Below are 22,910 nucleotides of genomic sequence, written 5' to 3'. Positions count from 1 at the left end.
TTTATTTTTAAAGGTAAGCCAATGAGAAGGGAGTTGCAGTAATCGAGACGAGAGATGGCCAGGGAATGAATAAGAAGATTTGTGGCATCATTGGTTAGGAAGGGACGTATCTTGGAGATGTTGCGGAGGTTGAGGCAGCAAGCTTTGGACAGTGACTGGATGTGTGGCTGAAAGGATAGTTCAGAGTCCAGGATTATACCTAGGACCTTGGCATGGGTGGACGGGTTGATAGTTGTGCTGTTGATGTAGACAAAGAAATCAGGGGAGGAGGACCGTGGGGGAGGAAATATCATGAGCTCGGTTTTGGATAGGTTGAGTTTGAGGAAGTGATGTGACATCCAGGCTGATATGTCTGTTAGTAAGCTGCTGATTAAAATTTATATGATCCCAAACAACTCATTTTATTTATTTTATCTGCTACTGTCAATATACCATTGGAAGTGTTTTGTTATATCTGTTTGCTGATAAAAGAAAAATTACTTGTTGGTGTGATACGATTGTGATATGGCTGTATCAGAGAGAGTGAATAGTTAAAAGTAATTAATCTTCACCAAATAATGGATGACATCCATGTAAACAAGGGTTGTTTTCTGACAGTGAGAACCAGCTGTTGGTGAGAACCAGCTGTTATCAAATTATTTCATGGGAATCAAGGCGGCTTCAGGTTGAGAACCTGTTGTTTTCATAGATATGACTTGTGGGAATGAGATGAGCAGTCTTGTGGGAATTAAATGAACAGTCATTAAAAACAAGTTATTGTGCATGTCCGCATGAGTCGTCCATGCGCTGGATCTATGGACTGCTCATATCCATGCATCCTGCTTACACAGCAAATATTTATCACGCATATATGGCAAGAATGACTTGACAGAATTATGGTATAAACAAAGGGGATTCTCTGGGGAAAATCTGGACTTTTCTGAAGACGCAAGACGTGCCTTGAGTCGATTTCCCCGGTGTTCCCCTTGCTGATTGCTGGAGTCCCCCAATCGTAGAGGCAACAGGTGATGCTACAATATCCAGTGATGTATTGATGCTAATTCTTTGCTATATCTATTGATTCTGTAACTAATCATTGCATGTTAGAACTATCTTCATAATAAATTGAATCAATTGTTTTGCCATTTATACACTTGTGCCTATCTTTTATGGTAGCGAGTGTAGTAGTAGTGGATAAAAACACTGTTTTATTAAGCAAAACAGTTGGTCATCTCAGAAATCTAATAGCTTCCAATGCCCTTAGCCTTTACTGTGCTCTTTGGCACCCAAAGCTCATTGGCTTTGTGCACAGTTTCTATTTTGACGTTAATGTCATGGTGTGGCACTTTAGTTTGTTACAAATTGGGTTGGATTTACAAAAGGTAAATAGGCTGTTCACTTTGCAAGGGAATTTCTCCCAGAACTTAGTGAATGAGATGAAGCTTTGTGAACTTCCATCGCCCAATCATGTTTTTTATTTTTTTCCTTGCATGTGATTGGGTATTCTTTGGTTTTCATTTAAAGTTTATTACACCTTCAAAAATCTACAAAAAAAATACCCTAATTTAGCCTTCCATACTTGCATGTCACCTAACTTCCATAGGAATTGAAACTGCTAATTTGGCTCATCCCTACTAATAAGGCAATCAATTAAAAACACATCATCACAATCATTTTGCAATTTTTTCAAAACATATTGTACTGTGATGTCAATAAAATGTTGATCTTTTTGAGGGCACACAAGTGATTCCATTGCTAACGTCTGTAATGTTGGATGAGGCCCACTTTGAAAAACCAGAGGAGTTTCATCCCGAACATTTTCTGGATGCTAGAGGAAATTTTGTGAAGAAAGAAGTCTTCATTCCATTTTCAGCTGGTGAGTTAAATGTCACGTGTGCGATCCCATGGTATAATCCCAGGTCATGGGTTAGTCATTTATGAAAATGCTTAAAACTGTTATTGCTGTTTTTTGTCTTCATCTTGGAAATATCTTCTTATCTCCTGTTCGGTTTGATATTAATAAAATATACAGGAACAAGGAGAAATCTCCCACATGTTGACAGAAGCAGCACTATTTTGCTATATTGCTGTGTCCACAGCTATGTACTGTACATGCTTTACTCTGTGTTTATTTGGTTCTCCATGCCAAGCAGGATTGTACAGGATGGAGCGATGGTAGGCTAACTTTGAGTACATTCTGCCTAGTGTTTTTTTCCCCATTTGTTCTCTATTATGGAACTGCTAAATATAAAATCAACAATTTTTCATTTTTTTTGTCCTATTTATTACTAGTGTAGCACCCTCCTACATAGGCAGTAAGTTTAGTATGGGCCTTCTGCTGTAACAACAAAAGTCAGGATTGTTTAGTTTAGTCTGCTCAGGACTCTTCTCTGGGAGTTTGATTACCTCCCCCTGACTCTAGGAGAAGCTTCTGGAGATTAGGATGGGAGGATTCAAAAACCTGGCCTGAGTATTTAGTAGGGCCTGTCCAATCCCTGAGGAGGTGTGCTCAGATGGTAGATGGGCTCCTGTTACATAAGTTGGAAGTCAGTTGAAAGGTCTCTTTCCTCTTTCCTTGTGTGGGAATGTGTCTGTGAGCCCCAGGGGCTGCTTGTCCTGGAGCCATCCAGGGCTGGACGCTAAACTTCTCCATTGGGGTTGTTTCTATAGACTGCGTACTCTTTGGGACCACGTGAGCAAAGCCTCCTCTCTTGAGCTGGAGTTTACTTGATCTCAGGCTATGCAACATGAACTACCTCATAACTTGTGTAGCATTTTGGTGCATAGTCATCATTTATGCACATAAAGAATATCCTAGCTGATAATAACTCCCTTGGGAATTACTAGTGCTACTATCAAAATAGAAGTGTCCTCCGTTAGCAACCTGTTCCATTTTTGAAGTGACCTGCCTTATTCCCAGAACCTCTACCCAAGTTTTTCCAGCAATGAACTTAAAAAAAGACACCCCTGGATTGTTTAGTGAGCCAGAGTTCCCACTGCCCTGCACTGATCGGAGAGAGAGAGAACCTAGGGACATTAACAGCGGCTCATTCGGGGGTAGCGCTACACTAGAACTACCGTTTTGCCAATTTCAGAATAAACAAATAGTATATTTTATATTTATTCAAACCATCATATAATACAGTTTCACTTCCTAAAATTAGTTCCTCAAAACTCTGTTTATAACCCATTACTAATTCATCCACATTTTTGGCAAAGTCCCCCGCTTGCGATCAGATAAGTCAATAAGCCTGTCCAGCCAAAGCTTTTTTTTTCAGATAGAGTGTGGAAGGGTTATATTTTGGGTTTTATTGCTTCTATCCTTATTGGGAAGCCTTTCACTCACTTTTTTCCAAAGCAGGTATAGAATCCTAATTTCTAATAACCTGATAACATATCTATTATATTTCCTAGGTAAAAGAAGCTGTGTTGGTGAGACATTGGCCAAAATGGAATTGTTTATGTTCTTTGTAAGTCTTCTACAAAACTTCACTTTCCAGGCTCCTCCAGGAATTAAATTGGACCTTAAAACAGCAGTTGGTTTCACACGGGGTCCTGTGAGTCATAAAATATGTGCTTTGTCCCGTGTGTAATACTGAATCATGACAATGTGGAAATGACTTTGCATTTATTTAGATGACAATATGAATGTATTCTAAACATGTTCTGTGTTGTGTTGCAAACCTCACCTTGCTCCTTTAAAACATCTGACTATTTTGTGTGCAGTTAATAAATGTATAATTCTACAAAGTTTCTTCATAAATGCTTAATTTTTGGCAGATATTAGTGCATACTTGCCAACTGTCCCAGATCTACCGGGACAGTCACGCTTTCTGGTCTGATGTCCCGTGATGCCTCTGTTATGAGACTTGTCCCGGAATAAGGGCACTGAAGGAGCAGTTTCCCTATAGTAGCACCTACCCAGAATGCTACAGTAGAAAATAGATTACATTATACTCCCACCGTACCACCCTTAAATAAGTTACTTAGTTATGGACGGTGTGGTAGAAGTATAATGTAATTTATTCTGCCCTTCCCACTCCCCCCCACAAGCTGACTCCACTTCTGCCCCATCTCTATCCTCAATCTGCAGTATCGGTCAGAGACTTTATCTACTACCACTCACATGCTCACATGTCCCTGGCTCCACCTCTCACAATAGCCTCTCTGAGATTTTCTGGCTGCCAGGAGGGAGGTCTCAGGGGCAACATAGGGTGGGGGAGTCCGCAGAAGTAGCTATTGCAGGTAGATTGCGCTGTCACAGTACCAAGTTTGCGAGGCAGAGCACACAGGATGGGGCACTCCAGTTAATGGGTGGGACAGGGGTGTGGCCATTTCCTCCTGTCGTAACACAGGGGGCTGCTTCATTTTGGCTCATTTAGCAGCTGAAGTATTTAAAAGAGGAGGAGCAGAGATAGTAACACAGGAAGTCTTCTATCTGCAGCCATGTGGGTAAGTGACTGAAGTATGACCCTGCTAACTGACTAACCTGCCCTGACATACTGCTGACTGACTACTCTGCTCTTACGTACCCGTCACTGACTGCCCTGACATACCATTTACTTACTGCCATGACAAACCGCTCACTGACTGCCCGGTCCTGATATACTGCTCAGTGATTGCCCTGACATACTGTTTACTGACTACCCTGCCCTGACATAGTGCTCACTGACTGCCCTGATATACCGCTCACTGACTCCCCTGCCCTTATATAATGCTCCCTGATGGCCATGCCCTGACATACTGCTCACTGACTTCCCTATCCTGACATACCGCTCACTGACTGCCCTGCCCTGATATCCTGCTTACTGAGCACTCTGCCACTATAGACTGCTCACTGACCACCCTGCTGCTACTTTATATACTGTACACTAACCACCCTACCACTACATACCGCTCACTGACTGCTCTGCCACTATATACTGCTCACTAACTGCCCTGCCACTACATACTGTTTACTGATTGCCCTGTTACTACGTACTACTACGTGCCCTATTACTACGATTGCCTACGTACTACGTACTTGTCATGTACCTGACGGCCGAGCCTGATTTGCAGAGAGAAGGCCTCTCGTACAACCCCGGCTCAGGGACCACCTCAGGGATGTGTGCAGCCACAAGAGCGTAGTGGTGTGTGGGTGCCTGGATCATCTTCCGTGTGGTGGATGTGTCACCAGGGTGGACCAGAAGGTTAAATGGCAGGCGTTTGGCAGGCTAGCAGATTCCGGACTGGTGGCAGCAGGCAGCAGGCAGCAGGGACCAGGCAGTGGCATGCAGAACAGAAGAGACACAGGATGCATGGTCAGGCTGGTAACAGACGATCAGATGCAGGCATACACAGCAGGCAAAGGATAGTCTGGGTACAGGCAGAGATCGGCAGCGTGAGTTCAGGCAGATGAGCAAGAGACAAGAAGCAAAGTCTAGATACAGACCAAGGGGGGAGAGAAAGCCGGGTCAAACATAGGAATAACGGGATCAGGTTTCATGACCAATGCACTTCAGATGTCATCTAAAGCTTCTAGAATCTACCAACCGCCCCAACTCCTTTTACCCCAACTATCTATGTAAAAAATGCCCAAACACAATTGTTGGATTAAAATTTTTGGCCGTACTGGCCGTTTATTAAAACCAAACAGAATATAATCAACATTCCTTAAAACAGGAAACAAAATAATAATACAGTAACGATAAAACCAGAGGTTGCCGATCTTTGGAGGCACCAAGTATCAATCATCCACTTTTGTATCTGCGTAACTATTTACCCGGTCCCCAGCCGCACCACACCGGTTCGGGGACGACCTCAACATTCAGCAGATACCTCACCATTTTAACCTACCAGTTAACCCCCATTAACTGGCATTCCACAGGTGACTACATACCTTAGATGGGTCCCTAAACTGATAAACACAGCAGGTCATTTTAAATGCTTTCAAAGACCCCAACCGCCAAACAGGAATACAAACACTAGATGCAACCAAGTCCAGGATTAGGGTGGGCGGCGGGAACGTTCTTCCCCACGCGTCTCAGCCAAATGCCCGGGCAAATTGGGCTGCCTTTGCCACGACCTCCTTGTGGCTCCACCTACCTGTAAGAGAAAAGCCCCCTAATTGGGTAGGAGCCTGATAAACATTTTTATTATTAACCCTATCACTCCCATGTTCCCCTGACTGCCTAGTCATGCCAGCCCTGCACTTTATTTTTATTTATTTTATTTTTTTTAGTGCTTCGGGCTGTACTGGAACACAGGTACAGCTGCATATCAGACAGCCAAGCATTAGTGCAACTGCTGCACTCATATATGGCACTTGGCACTATTAGTGTGCCTGAGCAGAGCTTCACCTCTTACTAAGCTCTTTTAAAAATTCTCCAGCAAAGTGAACAGTCTATGTGCCTTTAGTAAATCAACCCCAAGAAGTCCAGGAATGAAGGCTTCTACAAGTTCATGGGACTAGATTTATTTTTCTGGTACAGAGAGGAAAATTACTTTTTTTACTTTTACCTGTGTTTGTTAGATCAAGGGGAACCCCATACACATTACTTGACGGTGCTGCCCTTTACTGATCCAGGGCAGTGAAGGGTTTGAGCCCTGTCCTAAAAGTATGCTGAAAATAGCAGAACCACATCATCATGCTCTCTGCAGCATTCATTTGAGATCCACATTCCACCAGAGCAAGTAAAGGGCAAAGAGGACCTGTCTAGACAGAAGATACTTTACAAAAGGTGTGTGTGTAGTTTTTGAGTCATGGAGTGCTCCAGTTGGGAAGGGGCAAATATAATGAAACTCACACACTTATTTTTTTAAAACATAGAAACATAGAATGTGTCGGCAGATAAGAACCATTTGGCCCATCTAGTCTGCCCAATATATCTGAATCCTATGAATAGTCCCTGGCCCTATCTTATATGAAGGATAGCCTTATGCCTATCCCATGCATGCTTAAACTCCTTCACTGTATTTGCAGCTACCACTTCTGCAGGAAGGTTATTCCATGCATCCACTACTCTCTCAGTAAAGTAATACTTCCTCATATTACTTTTAAACCTTTGCCCCTCTAATTTAAAACTGTGTCCTCTTGTGGTAGTTTTAATTTAAAATGTCCTTAAAAAACATCTAATTTCCACATACTTTCAGACTGCCTCACGTTTTTTGGAAGCATATCTGTGGTTATATGCATCCATCATGTCTGCCTCCTGATGTGTATGCAAATCCCTGTAAATGACTGGTTACACGTGCTTGAAAAAGCACCATCCTGTTTGAGTTTTTTTTTTTTAATTATGGCTTTACATTTCTAAATAAAGAAATTTTACTACAATATATGAGTATTTTTATTTGTGTGGAATAACTTCTACAAATCTTTCAGAATAAGAAGTTCTACTAAGACCAAGGAGTAGAGATGTATTTACAGAAATGTTTGTATTGTTTTCCACATGGAGGGGTTATGCGGTTGCCTTCATCCCTATTTACTAGTAACTAGCTAAGACCCTCTTTTGTTTTGGACTATAATGGCAACTATCTAAACAATATTGATACAAGTAAGGTCAAAAAGGTCTATTCTTAACCGGTTGCCGACCGCCGCACGACTATATACTGCGGCGGTCAGCCCCGGCCAGGCAGAGTGACGTAGGGGTACGTGACTCGCCTGTCACTGACTTGTGAGCCAATTGCGGGCGGGCGCGCGCCCGCCGAGGCGCGCACCCGCTCCGGCTCGTTCACTGACAAGTCAGTGCGTGTGACCGGCGGACCCGATCGTCCGCCGGTTACTCACGATCGCTCCGGTGAAGGGAGAAAGTCAGGCGGCTAATGTAAACAAGCCGCCTGTCTTTCTCCCTGGTGTAAAAATGAAGATCAGACGGTTCTACTATGTAGGACCGTTGATCTTTGTTTTACACCAATAGCCATGTCCCACTACAGTTAGAATCACGCCCCTAGGACACACCTAACCCCTCCCTCTCCAATACAGTTAACCCCTTCCCTGCCAGTGTCATTTTTGCAGTAACAGTGCATATGTATAGCACTGATTACTGCAGTAATGTCACTGGTAACCCCAAAAGTGTCAAAAATGTCAGTCAAGGGTCCGATCTGTCCGCCACAATGTCTCAGTACCACAAAAAAAAAAAACGCAGATCGCCGCCATTACTCGTTACAAAAAAAAAACACCAAAAATGACAAAAATCTTTCCCTTTGTTAGTAAACGCGATAACTTTTGCGCAAACCAATCAAAATACGCTTTTTGAGATTTTTTTTACCAAACATAGGTAGCATAAAACAAATTGGCCAAAAAAGGTAAAAAATTTTGATTTTTACATTTTTTTGGGGGAATTTCATATAAAAAATATGAAAAATATTGTTATTTTTGCAAAATAGACGCTCTTTTTTTGTTTATAGCGCATGATCAAAAAATCGCACAGGTGATCAAATACCACCAAAAGAAAGCTCTGTTTGTGGGAAAAAAAGGACATCAAGGCCGGCGCGGTCCTCTTCTGTGTCTTCTTACGCGTCTTCTTGTCCCAGAATGCGCCTGCACCGGCCCCTCTCGTCACTTCCGGTGCGGCGCCGCATTCCTAAACAGCTTCTGGGCATGCCCAGAAGCTGTTTAGTAGGGGAATGCAGCGTCGCCCGGAAGTGACGAGCGGGGCCGGTGCCGTTGCATTGATTCCTGGGAGCGATGACGTTCAGCTCCCAGGAATCATCGCGAGACAGGAAGTGACAGCGGAGCCGCGGCGCTGAGGGAGGAAGTACCCTGAGGTGAGTATTTACGATCTTCAATTACAAGGGGAGTTTTAAAAAAAAAAAAAAACCTAACTATCCAATTCCTTTTCAGGTTATGCAGAACTAGCGGACGGGCACAAAAAAAAAATATCGTTTTTGTGCCCGGAACTCCGCTTTAACCACTTTACGACTGCTCACTGTGCCTCTACTGAGGCACAGTGGCTCGTTATCGTCCAGCGACGTAGTACTACGTCGCTGGACTCCTCCCCTTGTGGGCGGCGCTCGCGCGCCAACGGAGGCTAGCTCCCTCTGTATTCATTCACAGCGGGAGTCGGGCCAGGGGAGGAGCAGCGGCGATTGCCGCTGCTCTTCCCCAATCGTCGGGTAATCGAGTTTGGAGATCCGCCCGCTTGTGTAAACAGAGCGGGCGGATCTCCTCAGTGACAAACAGTGACAGATTGCAGGGTTCAGCATAGCTGAACCTGCAATCTGTCCCTGTGTCACTCAGTCACCTCCCCCCCACACACGTTAGTAAGCATCAGGCATACATTAACCCCTCCCTCTCCAATAAAATTAACCCCTTCCCTGCCAGTGTCATTTTTACAGTAACAGTGCATATTTATAGCACTGATTACTATAGAAATGTCACTGGTACCCCCAAAAGTGTCAAAAATGTCAGTCAAGGGTCCCATCTGTCCGCCGCAATGTCGCAGTCCCGCAAAAAAAAACGCAGATCGCCGCCATTACTCGTTAAAAAAAAAAATACCAAAAATGACAGAAATCTTTCCCTTAGTTAGTAAACGCAATAACTTTTGCGCAAACCAATCAAAATACGCTTATTGTGATTTTTTTTTACCAAACATAGGTAGCAGAAAACAAATTGGCCAAAAATGTAAAAGAATTTTGATTTTTACATTTTTTTGGGGGGGAATTTCATATAAAAAAATGTGAAAAATATTGTTATTTTTTCAAAATTTACGCTCTTTTTTTGTTTATAGCGCAAAAAGTAAAAATTGCACAGGTGATCAAATACCACCAAAAGAAAGCTCTGTTTATGGGAAAAAAAGGACGCAAATTTTGTTTGGGTACGGCGTCGCATGACCGCGCAATTGTCAGTTAAAGTCGCACAGTGCCGAATCGCAAAAAGTGGCCTGGACGTAAGACAGCAAAATCCTCCTGTGGTAAAGTGGTTAAGAGTTTCCTTCACTGGAAAGAAAGGGGCCAAGTCCAACCCCTGAAAAACAACCCCACACCATATCCCCCCTTCACCAAATGGTGCACAAAGCAACATCCATAAAGTTATGGATGAGCGAGTTTTGGGTGGAGGAACTTGACTGGCCTTTACAAAGTGTTGACCACAACCTGACAGAACACCTTTAGGATGAATTACAGCGGAGACTGTAAGGCAGGCCTTCTCATCCAACATCAGTGCCTGACCTCACAAATGAGCTTCTGGAAGAATGGTTAAACGTTCCCATAGACACACTCCTAAACCTTGTGGACAGCCTTCCCAGAAGAGATGAAGCTGCTATAGCTGTAAAGAGTGGGCCAACTCAATATTGAACCCTACGGACTAAGACTGGGATGCCATTAAAGCTCATGTGCGTGTGAAGGCAGGCGTCCCAATACTTTTGAAAATATGGTGTATATCAATAAGGGAGGCAAGCTCAACTGCAAATGGTTAGCAAGGCACAAGACAGGAACACCCTGTACTAAAGGTCCATAGCAAAAACAAACAGAACATCTGCTTGCCTGAGCTACTAATTAAACTCAGTTTAGTCCCTGACTAATAGGATTTAACACAGTAGCAGGATTCCACAGGACAGACCGTGAGAGAGAGCCCTGAGCATTAACCAGCTTGCATATATAATGTGTATAAATACAATGTATCTGTCCACAGCAAACTTCAATAAACTAGCTGCAAACACTCAATTAATTAGTAATTCATTCAAAATATGTGTGAAATGTGTTTTGCGCTTATAATAACGTATAAATAACACAATATGCATAAAATTGTACACAAGAACGTGCTCAATAATGTGCGTATAAAGCGAAAAAAAGTGTGAAAATTAAATTTAAAAAAAAAAAAAAGTATAATTTAGTCCAAAATAATATAGGGGAAAGAAATCTCCAAAAATATCAAACGCTGTATATCCAAGTATCCTTGTGATGTCACCTTTACCAACCTCTCTCAGGTGACCCCCGCTAAAAAGGTAGTGGGGGTTCACCACATAGACAAATGGAGGCTATCAGCATATCAGCATCAAGCTGTCTCATCCAAATCACTGAGCCCCGGGTTCATCTTATAAGTCTGACTATATTACAAAGCAAGAACATTTTCTTAACCACTTCTGGACCGGAAGATTTTCCCTCTTAACCTCCCTGGCGGTATGACTATATCAGGAATTACATACCAAAAGCGGTACAATTCTTTTCATGGAAATTTGGCGTTATGTATTATAGGCCTACAATTCTTAGTAATTACTATTAAAGAGGTTGTAAACTCGTTTGAGTTTTTTTTTTTTTTTTTTTTACACCCTGCAAAAGAAAGACATAATGAGCTAGTATGCATCGCATATTAGCTCATTATGCAATACTTACCTCAGAACGAGCCCCCGCCGTGCCGCTCACTCACCTCTATGACGGGCGACATGTCTAGTCGCCCGTCTTCCGGGATCGCGGCATCCGGCCATCTGATTGGCCGGAGCCGCGGTGACGTCACTCCCGCGCACGCGTGCGGGAGCCGACAGTCACGGCACGGGGCTCTGAAGGAACAGCACGATCGGCCGTTCCTTCAGAGCGCATGCACCAGTGACGTCACTGGCTGCATGTAAGGTAAATATCTCCTAAACGGTACATGTTTAGGAGATATTTACAGTACCTATAGGTAAGCCTTATCATAGGCCTACCTATAGGTATAAGTTGTAGAGGAGGGTTTACTTCCTCTTTAAACCTGACCAAAACAAGACTCTAGTAGACATCCCAGATGTGATAAATTTGAAACACAAACGCATGAATTATAATCAAATCAATAATATAATTTTATTATTTAATATATAATATATATAATAAAATTATATTATTGATTAGATTATAATTCATGCATTATATATTATATATAGATATATGTGTGTGTGTATATATATATATATATATATATATATATATATATATAATATATAACGCATGAATTATAATTGAATCAATAATATAATTTTATATATATATATGTGTGTGTGTGCGCATATATATATATATATATATATATACATATATATATATGCATATATACATATATATATATATATATATATATATATATATATATATACATATATATATGCATATATATATATATATATATATATATATATATATATATATATATACATATATATATATACACCAATATATATATATATATATATATATATATATATATATATATATATATATATATATGTGCGCATATATATGTATATATATATATATATATATATTGGTGTATATATATATATATATATATATATGCATATATATATATATATATATATGCATATATATATATATATATATATATATATATATATATATGCATATATGTATATATATATATATATATATATATATATATATATATATATATATATGCATATATATATATATATAAAATGTGTTATGTGCTTGTGTTTTGTGCAACGTTTTTTTTTTTTTTTTAATTTCCCTCCCTAGTTCCGCTCCCATGCAGCATTGCTGCTGCAGGGAACGGAACCAGGAAGTCATCAGACTGACGGACGAGCGGCGGGGATCTCGGCTGGTGGTCACAGCAATGAGAGATCATCGCTGGATCGCCAGGAGAAGGTAAGAGACACCGCTGCGCTCTCTGCACATCCACCCCGAGCGTGACTCAGGGTTACCGCTCCTGATAGAAAAAATCAACCCAGAGTCACGCTCGGGATCACCGCCAGGGAGGTTAATGACCAGGCCATATTTTGCGATTCGGCACTGCGTTATTTTAACGGACAATTGCGCGGTCGTGCGACTCTGTATCTAAATAAAATTGATGTCCTTTTTTCCCACAAACAGAGCTTCCTTTTGGTGGTATATGATCACCTGTGCAATTTTTATTTTTTGCGTTATAAACAAAAAAAGAGCGACAATTCTGAAAAAAAAAAACAATCTTTTTCACTTTCTGCAATATGACATTCCCCCCCCCAAAAAAAAAATCTAAATTTTTTAACATTTTAGGCCAATTTGTTTTCTGCTACATATTTTTGGTAATCCCAATAAGAGTATATTGATCGGTTTGTGCAAAAGTTATTGCGTCTACAAACTACGGGAAAGATTTATGTCATTTTTATTGTTTTTTTTTTTGTTACTAGTAATGGCGGCGATCTGCAATTTTTTATGGGACTGCGACATTGCGGTGGACAGATTGGACCCCTAACTGCCATTTTTGACACTTTTGGGGGGACCAGTGACATTACTACAGTAATCAGTGCTAAAAATATGGACTGTTACTGTAATAATGACCCTGGCAGGGAAGGGGTTACCATTATGGGTGATCAAGGGGTTAAATGTGAGCCTAGGGGAGTGATTCTAACTGTGGGGGGATGTGCTTATGGAATGACCATAGAGACATATGTTCCTATATAGAAGGATCACAGGCACTCTGTGATCATCCCAGGGAGAAGAACGGTGGGCTGTGCTTACAACAGGGAGCAGGTGGTTATTATACACACTGCAGCCGTCGGGAGTGTGTGCAGGGCCGGGACAAGGGGTGGGCAGAAGGGACAGTTGCCCTGGGCACAATGGTTTATTGCAGGGATGGAGGGGCACCTTGACCCTAACCCTAAGGGAAGGGGGGGCGCAGTTTGGCATCCTTGCCCTGGGCACTGGATGACCTTGTCCCGGCATTCAGTGTGTGTGTATATCTGACAAGCAGACTGACACCTGTCAGATAAAAGTAATCCACCATGTATACCGGGATCCACTTGCCACTCTGCGGGCCTGGGACAGGTATAGCGGATACTGCTGGGTAGGGGGGAGGGAGCTGAGCGGACACACGTCTTTGTTTATGACCCGTTGCTTCCGGGGTCCCCCTATCAGTTTCTCTGGAATGTAAAGAAATACACCTCGGATGTCTCAATAAAGAGAACCTGTCACCAAAAATGAATCACAAAGGGAACAAAAAATCCCCTATGTGAAAAAAATAGTTAAGACATTTTTTTTTTTAATTATGTAAAATGAAGGTTACATCCAAGCATATAAAAATAACCCCCCCCCCTCCAAATTTTAGAGACCCTCCACCCCCACATATATGCACAAACTAATATAAATGCGCACATCAGGGGCGCCTACACTTAAAAACGTTGATTGCAATACACGTTACATCTCGACGCACAAGCTAGAGAGAGTAATAATTCTACACCAGACCTCTCCTGTAACCCCAAACTGATGACCCATCGGGGGCTTTTAAAGCGTTGCCTGTAGAAAATATAGGGTACTAAAATTTGTCGTCATTTCATGGGCAAACACAAACTTAAGGTTTGACATGTTGGGTATCTGTTTACTCGGTGCAACCTCATCTTTTATATTCTACCGTTAAATTGGGTAATTTAATGTGTTTGTGTGCCCTAAAGAGAACTTTAGTGTATTTTTTACTGAAATTTTGCCTTTCCTAGACCTTTGTGGTATTATCGTGTAACATAAGAAATTGGAACTACCACTATTTTATTCTCTAGGGTGTTTGCTTTCAGAAAATATATAATGTTTTGGGGCTTTATTCAATCTTCAGACCTAAAATGATTTTTTTTTAAATTTGCAAAAAAGGGTTAAAGCTTGACAGGGGTGTACCGAGGGGTTGGCCAGATTGGCGCCCGCCAGGGGCGCAGGCCGAGGGGGGGGGCACAAAAAAATTGGAAGTTCTAGCTGTGATTGTTGTGCCCTCCCCGCAGCCTGAGCCCCCGGCGCCCCCAGGCAGCATGTGGCTCCAATCCTGAGCCTTGTGTCCACTCCAGGCTGCGTCAGTGCGGGCTCTCCAGGGCCCTGTCTCCGCCCACACATGAGGCCGGTCAGCGGTCACATGACCGTGACCTCATCAATCGGCTCCAGCGACGGCAGGCTGGGGATGGGGCGTACACTGAGGCTGTCAGAGGAGCCCATACCGCCGACCAGCACCTTCAACCTCCTTTCCACTCCCAGGACAAGCTGACCAGGGGACACCTCTCGTTCTCCCTGTCACCCCCTCTCATTCTCTCCCTGTCACCCCCCCCCCCCTCTCTCTGTCACCCCCCTCTCTCTCCCTGTCAAACCCTCTCTCGGGGGGGGGGTACCGATACAGCTCCTCGCCTAGGGCGCTGGAGACCCTAGGTACGCCTCTGAAGCTTGGCCTTGTATTTACTTAGGGTAACATCATCTTTTATGATGTTTTTTTTATTGACCAAAAATGGGTATTATATTGTGTTTGCTTTCACTAAAATTAATGAAAATGGCAATCGAAAAACCGCTGTTTAAATCCCATGTAACAAAAAATTGCAGCTCCCACCATTTTATTCTCTAGAGCAGGGATCCTCAAACTACGGTACTCCAGCTGTTGCAGAACTACACATCCCATGAGGCATTGTAAAACTCTGACATTCACAAACATGACTAGGCATGATGGGAATTGTAGTTCCTGAACAACTGGAGGGCCATAGTTTGAAGATCCCGGCTCTAGGGCCTCTGCCTAACCACTTCAAGACAAGGCCTATTTCTGACACTTATTGTTTACAAGTTAAAATCAGTATTTGTTCCTAGAAAATTACTTAGAACCCCCAAAACAATATATATATTTTTTTTAGCAAAGACCCTAGAGAATAAAATGGCGTTCATTGCAATATTTTATGTCACATGGCATGTACACAGCGGTCTTTCAAACGCATTATTTTTTGCAAAAAATACACTAAATGAAAAAAAAAAAAACTAAATAGTAAAGTTAGCTCATTTTTTTTTTCATATATTGTGAAATATGATGTTACACTGAGTAAATAGAAAGCTAATAAGTCACGCTTTGAAAATTGTGCACACTTGTGGAATGGCGACAAACTACAGTACTGAAAAATCTCCATAGGCGACGCTCTATACATTTTTAACGGTTACCAATTTAGAGTTACAAAAGATGTATTTTGCTAAAGTTTTTGCTCTCGCTCTGACGATCGCGACTATACCTAACATGTGTGAGTTCAACACTGTTTACATTTGCGGGTGTGACTTACATATGTGTTTTCTTTTGTGCGCAAGCACGCGGAGACAGGGGCGCTTTAAAAAAATGTTTTAATTTTTTTTATTATTATTATTTTTTTTTTTTTTATATTTATTTACACTGTTCCCTTAAAAAAAAAAAAATCTGATCACTTTTATTGCTGTCACAAGTAGGGATGATCGAACTTTTGAAAAGTTCGGTTCGACCAGAACACCCGAACTTCACGAAAGTTCGGTTCGGATTTCAGAACCCCATTGAAATCAATGGGACCCGAACTTCTGTAATCAAAAAACACCATTTTTAAGCCCTAAAACCCAATAAATGCCCCTAAAAAGTGCCTAGGGTTCTGGGTCATGCCCCAGGGACTATTAATCACACAAAAAAAAGTTCTTAAAAATTGTCATTTTTGATAAAAAAGCCAATTATTGAAAAATTAAAAAAAAAAAAAAAGAGATTTTTTTGATTTTTACTTTGGATTTAGTATCTGGGGGGTCTAAAAGGTGTGCATGTGAAGTTTCAGCTCTGTAGCATGTCCAGAACCATGAAAAAAAAAAAGATAATTTTTCAGTAGAACAGGGATGTGGTTCGGGAGCCTCCTTTAACTTTAACACCTATATGATCTTTTTTTCTGGTTCTGGACATGCTACAGAGCTGAAACTTCACAGGTACACCTTTTAGACCCCCCAGACACAAAATCACACAAAAAAAGTTCTTAAAAATTGTCATTTTTGATAAAAAAGCCAATTATTGAAAAATTAAAAAAAAAAAAAAAAAAAGAGATTTTTTGATTTTTACTTTGGATTTAGTATCTGGGGGGTCTAAAAGGTGTGCATGTGAAGTTTCAGGTCTGTAGCATGTCCAGAACCCCCCAAAAATTAGCATTTTCTTATAATTTTTATTAGAACAGGAATACGGCTTCTCTACGGCGCTTTTTCTTGCATTTATCGGGCATTTTTGGAGGCAGGCATGACTTTTTTTGGATTTAGTGTCTGGGGGGGTATAAAAAGTGTACCTGTGAAGTTTCAGCTCTGTAGCATGTCCAGAACCAGAAAAAAAGATAATTTTTCAGTAGAGCAGGGATGGTGGGACCCCTCTTTTACACTTATATGATCTTTTTTTGGGGTTCTGGACATGCTACAGAGCTGAAACTTCACAGGTACACCTTTTAGACCCCCCAGACACAAAATCACACAAAAAAAGTTCTTAAAAATTGTCATTTTTGATAAAAAAGCCAATTATTGAAAAATTAAAAAAAAAAAAAAAAAAAAAAGAGATTTTTTGATTTTTACTTTGGATTTAGTATCTGGGGGGTCTAAAAGGTGTGCATGTGAAGTTTCAGCTCTGTAGCATGTCCAGAACCAGAAAAAAAAGATCGTTTGTATTAGAAAACTTTAAGCACAGGAATATGGCTTCTCTGCTGTAACACCTTGCCGGTTTAATAGCAGGCATTTTTTTGGGTTCTTTGCAGTCAGGAAAAACATCTGAACTTGTGTATAGTAGTACTGTGCACAAGTTCTGATGTTTTGCCTGCCTCCAAAATTCCCCAAAAAATGCCAGCAAAAACACACCTGGGCATTTTTTTTTTTGACGCTAGCGTTTTTTTTTGGCATTTTTTGGGGTTCTTTTGAGGCAGGCAAAACATCTGAACATGTGTATAGGGGGGATATATAGACATATATGTCTGAATATATACCCCTAGACATATATAGGTGTGATAGTAGCAGAAATAAATGCTTGCGCTAATGAAATCATTTACAGTAATATATTTCTGCTACTATCACACCTATATATGTCTCGGGGTATATATTCAGACATATATGCCTATATATACACCCTATACACATGTTCAGATGTTTTGCCTGCCTCAAAAGAACCCCAAAAAATGCCAAAAAAAACGCTAGCGTCAAAAAAAAAATGCCCAGGTGTGTTTTTGCTGGCATTTTTTGGGGGGTTTTGGAGGCAGGCAAAACATCAGAACTTGTGCACAGTACCACTATACACAAGTTCAGATGTTTTTCCTGACTGCAAAGAACCCAAAAAAATGCCTGCTATTAAACCGGCAAGGTGTTACAGCAGAGAAGCCATATTCCTGTGCTTAAAGTTTTCTAATACAAACGATCTTTTTTTTTCTGGTTCTGGACATGCTACAGACCTGAAACTTCACATGCACACCTTTTAGACCCCCCAGATACTAAATCCAAAGTAAAAATCAAAAAATCTCTTTTTTTTTTTAATTTTTCAATAATTGGCTTTTTTATCAAAAATGACAATTTTTAAGAACTTTTTTTGTGTGATTTTGTGTCTGGGGGGTCTAAAAGGTGTACCTGTGAAGTTTCAGCTCTGTAGCATGTCCAGAACCCCAAAAAAAGATCATATAAGTGTAAAAGAGGGGTCCCACCATCCCTGCTCTACTGAAAAATTATCTTTTTTTTCTGGTTCTGGACATGCTACAGAGCTGAAACTTCACAGGTACACTTTTTAGACCCCCCAGACACTAAATCCAAAAAAAGTCATGCCTGCCTCCAAAAATGCCCGATAAATGCAAGAAAAAGCGCCGTAGAGAAGCCGTATTCCTGCTCTAATAAAAATTATAAGAAAATGCTAATTTTTGGGGGGTTCTGGACATGCTACAGAGCTGAAACTTCACATGTACACTTTTTAGACCCCCCAGATACTAAATCCAAAGTAAAAATCAAAAAATCTCTTTTTTTTTTTTTTTTTTAATTTTTCAATAATTGGCTTTTTTATCAAAAATGACAATTTTTAAGAACTTTTTTTGTGTGATTTTGTGTCTGGGGGGTCTAAAAGGTGTACCTGTGAAGTTTCAGCTCTGTAGCATGTCCAGAACCATAAAAAAAAAGATCGTTTGTATTAGAAAACTTTAAGCACAGGAATATGGCTTCTCTGCTGTAACACCTTGCCGGTTTAATAGCAGGCATTTTTTTGGGTTCTTTGCAGTCAGGAAAAACATCTGAACTTGTGTATAGTGGTACTGTGCACAAGTTCTGATGTTTTGCCTGCCTCCAAAACCCCCCAAAAAATGCCAGCAAAAACACACCTGGGCATTTTTTTTTTGACGCTAGCGTTTTTTTTGGCATTTTTTGGGGTTCTTTTGAGGCAGGCAAAACATCTGAACTTGTGTATAGTGGTACCGTGCACAAGTTCTGATGTTTTGCCTGCCTCCAAAACCCCCCAAAAAATGCCAGCAAAAACACACCTGGGCATTTTTTTTTAACGCTAGCGTTTTTTTTGGCATTTTTTGGGGTTCTTTTGAGGCAGGCAAAACATCTGAACTTGTGTATAGTGGTACTGTGCACAAGTTCTGATGTTTTGCCTGCCTCCAAAACCCCCCAAAAAATGCCAGCAAAAACACACCTGGGCATTTTTTTTTTTGACACTAGCGTTTTTTTGGCATTTTTTGGGGTTCTTTTGAGGCAGGCAAAACATCTGAACATGTGTATAGGGGGTATATATAGGCATATATGTCTGAATATATACCCCTAGACATATATAGGTGTGATAGTAGCAGAAATATATTACTGTAAATGATTTCATTAGCGCAAGCATTTATTTCTGCTACTATCACACCTATATATGTCTAGGGGTATATATTCAGACATATATGTCTATATATACCCCCTATACACATATTCAGATGTCATGTCTGACATCAAACATGTCCTCAAAAAAGCACTGGCAGTGGCAGCCCCTGCAGCATTAAAAAATGCTTGCTGGTGAGAAGCCACATTCCTGTCCCGAAGCAGAGAAATGATCATTTCTCTATAGCGGTCACCCTGCTATGGAAGGGTTTTGTCACCCTGCCATAGCAGTCACTGTCAGTTAACCCTACACTACACTACGGTCCCCTGACACTTAACACTTTCCCTACAGAAACTAAATTTTTGAAGCTAACTTAAGTGTAAAGGAGCACTCTAACTACACTAGATATCCCTTTCCTCACACTAAAAATAGCTAAATGACACTTTTAAAGTAAAATTAACAGAACTGCTTCCACTCTCTTCCATGTCCATTATAACAATGCTGGGAATATGGCGGGGGCGATCTTATATACTGGGGGGCGTATTCACTAATGATTGGTCTAGGGACCCCCTAGTCACTCCAATCACATTCCTAGCATTCTTCTGCCCCCTCAATTGGCTTTTGCTAATGGTTCTGGTCCAATCACGGGCTTTTAAAGCCCATTTCCTGAAGCATTGCATTTTGGGCGGTTCTGGTTGCCGAATTCCGAACTTTTTGGGCAAAAAGTTCTAAATTCGGCCGAACCTCGAACACCCAATGTTCGGGCCGAACCGATGGTGGACCCGAACCGTTCGATCATCCCTAGTCACAAGGAATTAAATCATCCCTTGTGACAGTAATAGGCAGTGACAGGTACTCTTTATAGAGGGATCTGGGGTCCCTCCATAAAGACCCCAAACCCCTCCTCTGCACTTCAAAGCAGTCAAAACCGCAAAATCTGCATTTTTTAACACCTTGGGTTTTTAAAAAAAAAATGTTGGCAGCCAAGGAAACTGGAAGTGAAATTGCTTCGGGGTTTCTACATTGGTTGGCTGGCGTGAATGACCATAAGGTTAGGACTGCAGGTCTAAATCGCATTTATATAACAAATAAACCATCCCATCGGCCCTGATCAAGGGAAAAGGAAACGATAGGTGGTTATATCGTGTGCAGCCACCAGTGTGGTAACCATCGTGCTTCCACAACAGAACAGCTTTAGCAGGGCCGATCCTAGGGTCACAGGTGCCTGGGTGCAGCAATTTTTCTGGCGCCCCCACATGGGCGTGGTCATCTTACTAACTCCTCTCCTTTACAAATGTTTCTATGGCAATGGCTCAAACACAGAGATACTCCCCTAAAAAGTCTTCCTTACCCCGGGACCCTCCCCGTATACGGCTCCGCCCCCCCCCCGACATCAATGTTTGATTTTGACAGCTCCACTCACTGTGATTGTAGCCGCCCCCTGCTTGCCCACCAATCATCACTGGATGCGGATGGATGTTACACTGCTTGCCACTATAGTAACAGCATCGGGAAACAGTAATTAGTTAGATTACTAGTGCTGGAGGAGGGGAGGACTCTGCTACTGCCGGAGCTTCGGCGCCACTCCTCCTGCGGTGCCTGGGTGCACCAGCCCACCCCATGCACCAGCCCAGGATCGGCCCTGAGCTTTAGAGTCCTGACTATCAAGCTATAACATAGTGTCATCCTATTCAGCTTAATAAGCGGTGCTCACTGCGGTGATCAGGAGGCTGGACACTTAGCCTAAAATAAATGTGTGAATATATGTATACATTGAAGGCTATACACAAATACTAAGGGGACAATATTTGGTGTTTTTCCATGTCGCCAATCTGTCATCTTCCGAGTCATTGATAAGGAAATACCGGTCTGTTATGGTCTCACAGGCCCTGAGGAAGCCTTGAGTGAAACGCGTCGGCTTGCTGGGGACCTACATTGACCGCATTCCATCAGAGCTACTCTTTCCATCCTATACAGGCTTTTGATTATTTCTCCCTTCTGGGATGTATTTCCATTCATGACTCCTCTATATTTGATTTTATTAATATTATTCTATGCTATGTTGTTTGTGTTAACATGTGCTAATACGCACATGTTTTTTAATCGCTTGCCGACTCTGCACAGTATATTTACTGCGGCAGTCAGCCCCGGCCAGGCAGAGTGACGTAGATCTACGTCACTCGCCTGTCACTGGTATTGGAGCCAATAGCAGGCGAGCGCGCGCCCGCTGAGGCGCGCGCCTGCCTCGGCTCGTTCAGGGAGGAGTGAGGGCGTGTGACCGGCGGACCCGATGTCCGCCGGTCACTCGCCGATCGTCGGTACAGCGGGAGAAAGGCAGAGCGGCTTATGTAAACAAGCCGCCTGTCAGTCCCCATTCACACTAAGGCAACCTGTGAGGCGACCTGGTCGCCTCACAGGTCGCCGTAGGTCGCCTCCCATAGGGAAGCTGCGGACCCGTTCTAATAGGAGCGACACAAGTCGCTCCGACTTAGAAAAAGGGTCCGGAGCTTCTTTGGGGCGACCAGGAGGCGACCGCCATAGACTTCAATGTTATGAAGTCCGTGGCGGCCGCTCCGAGCGTCGCTTGTATGTGAACGGGGCCTCATTCTCCCCTGTGTAAAAATGAAGATCAGACGGTTCTACTATGTAGAACCGTTGATCTTTGTTTTTACACCAATAGCCACGTCCTACTACAGTTAGAAGCACGCCCCTAGGACACACTTAACCCCTCCCTGTCCAATACATTTAACCCCTTCCCTGCCAGTGTCATTTTTACAGTAACAGTGCATATGTATAGCACTGATTACTGCAGTAATGTCACTGGTACCCCCAAAAGTGTCAAAAATGTCAGTCAAGGGTCCGATCTGTCCGCCGCAATGTTGCAGTACCGCAAAAAAAATCGCAGATCGCCGCCATTACTCGTTAAAAAAAAAAACACCAAGAATGCCAAAAATCTTTCCCTTTGTTAGTAAATGCGATAACTTTTGCGCAAACCAATCAAAATACGCTTTTTGCGATTTTTTTTTTACCAAACATATGTAGCATAAAACAATTTGGCCGGAAATGTTAAAAAATTTTGATTTTTACATTTTTTTGGGGGGGAATTTCATATAAAAAAAGTGAAAAATATTGTTATTTTTGCAAAAATTACGCTCTTTTTTTGTTTATAGCGCATGATCAAAAAATCGCACAGGTGATCAAATACCACCAAAAGAAAGCTCTGTTTGTGGGAAAAAAAGTACGTGAAATTCGTTTAGGTACAGCGTCGCACGACCGCGCAATTGTTCGTTAAAGTCATGCAGTAAAAAATCGCAAAAAACTCCCTGGTCAGGAAGGGGGTAAAATCTTCCGGGGCTTAAGTGGTTAAGAGGTAAATTTAATAAAATGTAAAATATTTTTAGCAATTGGTTTGTGAGTGATCCTTCTACTCCCACTGGCC

General features: G+C 41.8%; 2 protein-coding genes across 3 annotated transcripts in view; both read left to right on the top strand.

The window, feature by feature from the left end:
• LOC309551311 (cytochrome P450 2C5-like) overlaps positions 1-3,865 on the top strand; it is a gene marked incomplete at its 5' end in the record, with an annotated part of 31,670 nt that extends 27,805 nt beyond the window's left edge. The window contains 2 exons of the mRNA XM_082251845.1: positions 1,714-1,855; positions 3,394-3,865. Coding sequence (XP_082107971.1) covers positions 1,714-1,855; positions 3,394-3,572 — 321 coding nt within the window. The 3' untranslated portion in view covers positions 3,573-3,865. The remainder of the gene's footprint in view (positions 1-1,713; positions 1,856-3,393) is intronic.
• The window catches only part of LOC309551312 (cytochrome P450 2K4-like), a 637,235-nt gene that overhangs the window by 182,794 nt on the left and 431,531 nt on the right, over positions 1-22,910 (top strand). The window lies entirely within an intron of this gene.

Source organism: Pelophylax lessonae (genome assembly GCF_965119305.1).
Source record: "Pelophylax lessonae genome assembly, chromosome: 3".
Lineage (NCBI taxonomy): Eukaryota > Metazoa > Chordata > Amphibia > Anura > Ranidae > Pelophylax > Pelophylax lessonae.
This window is presented reverse-complemented; position numbering and strand designations above follow the sequence as displayed.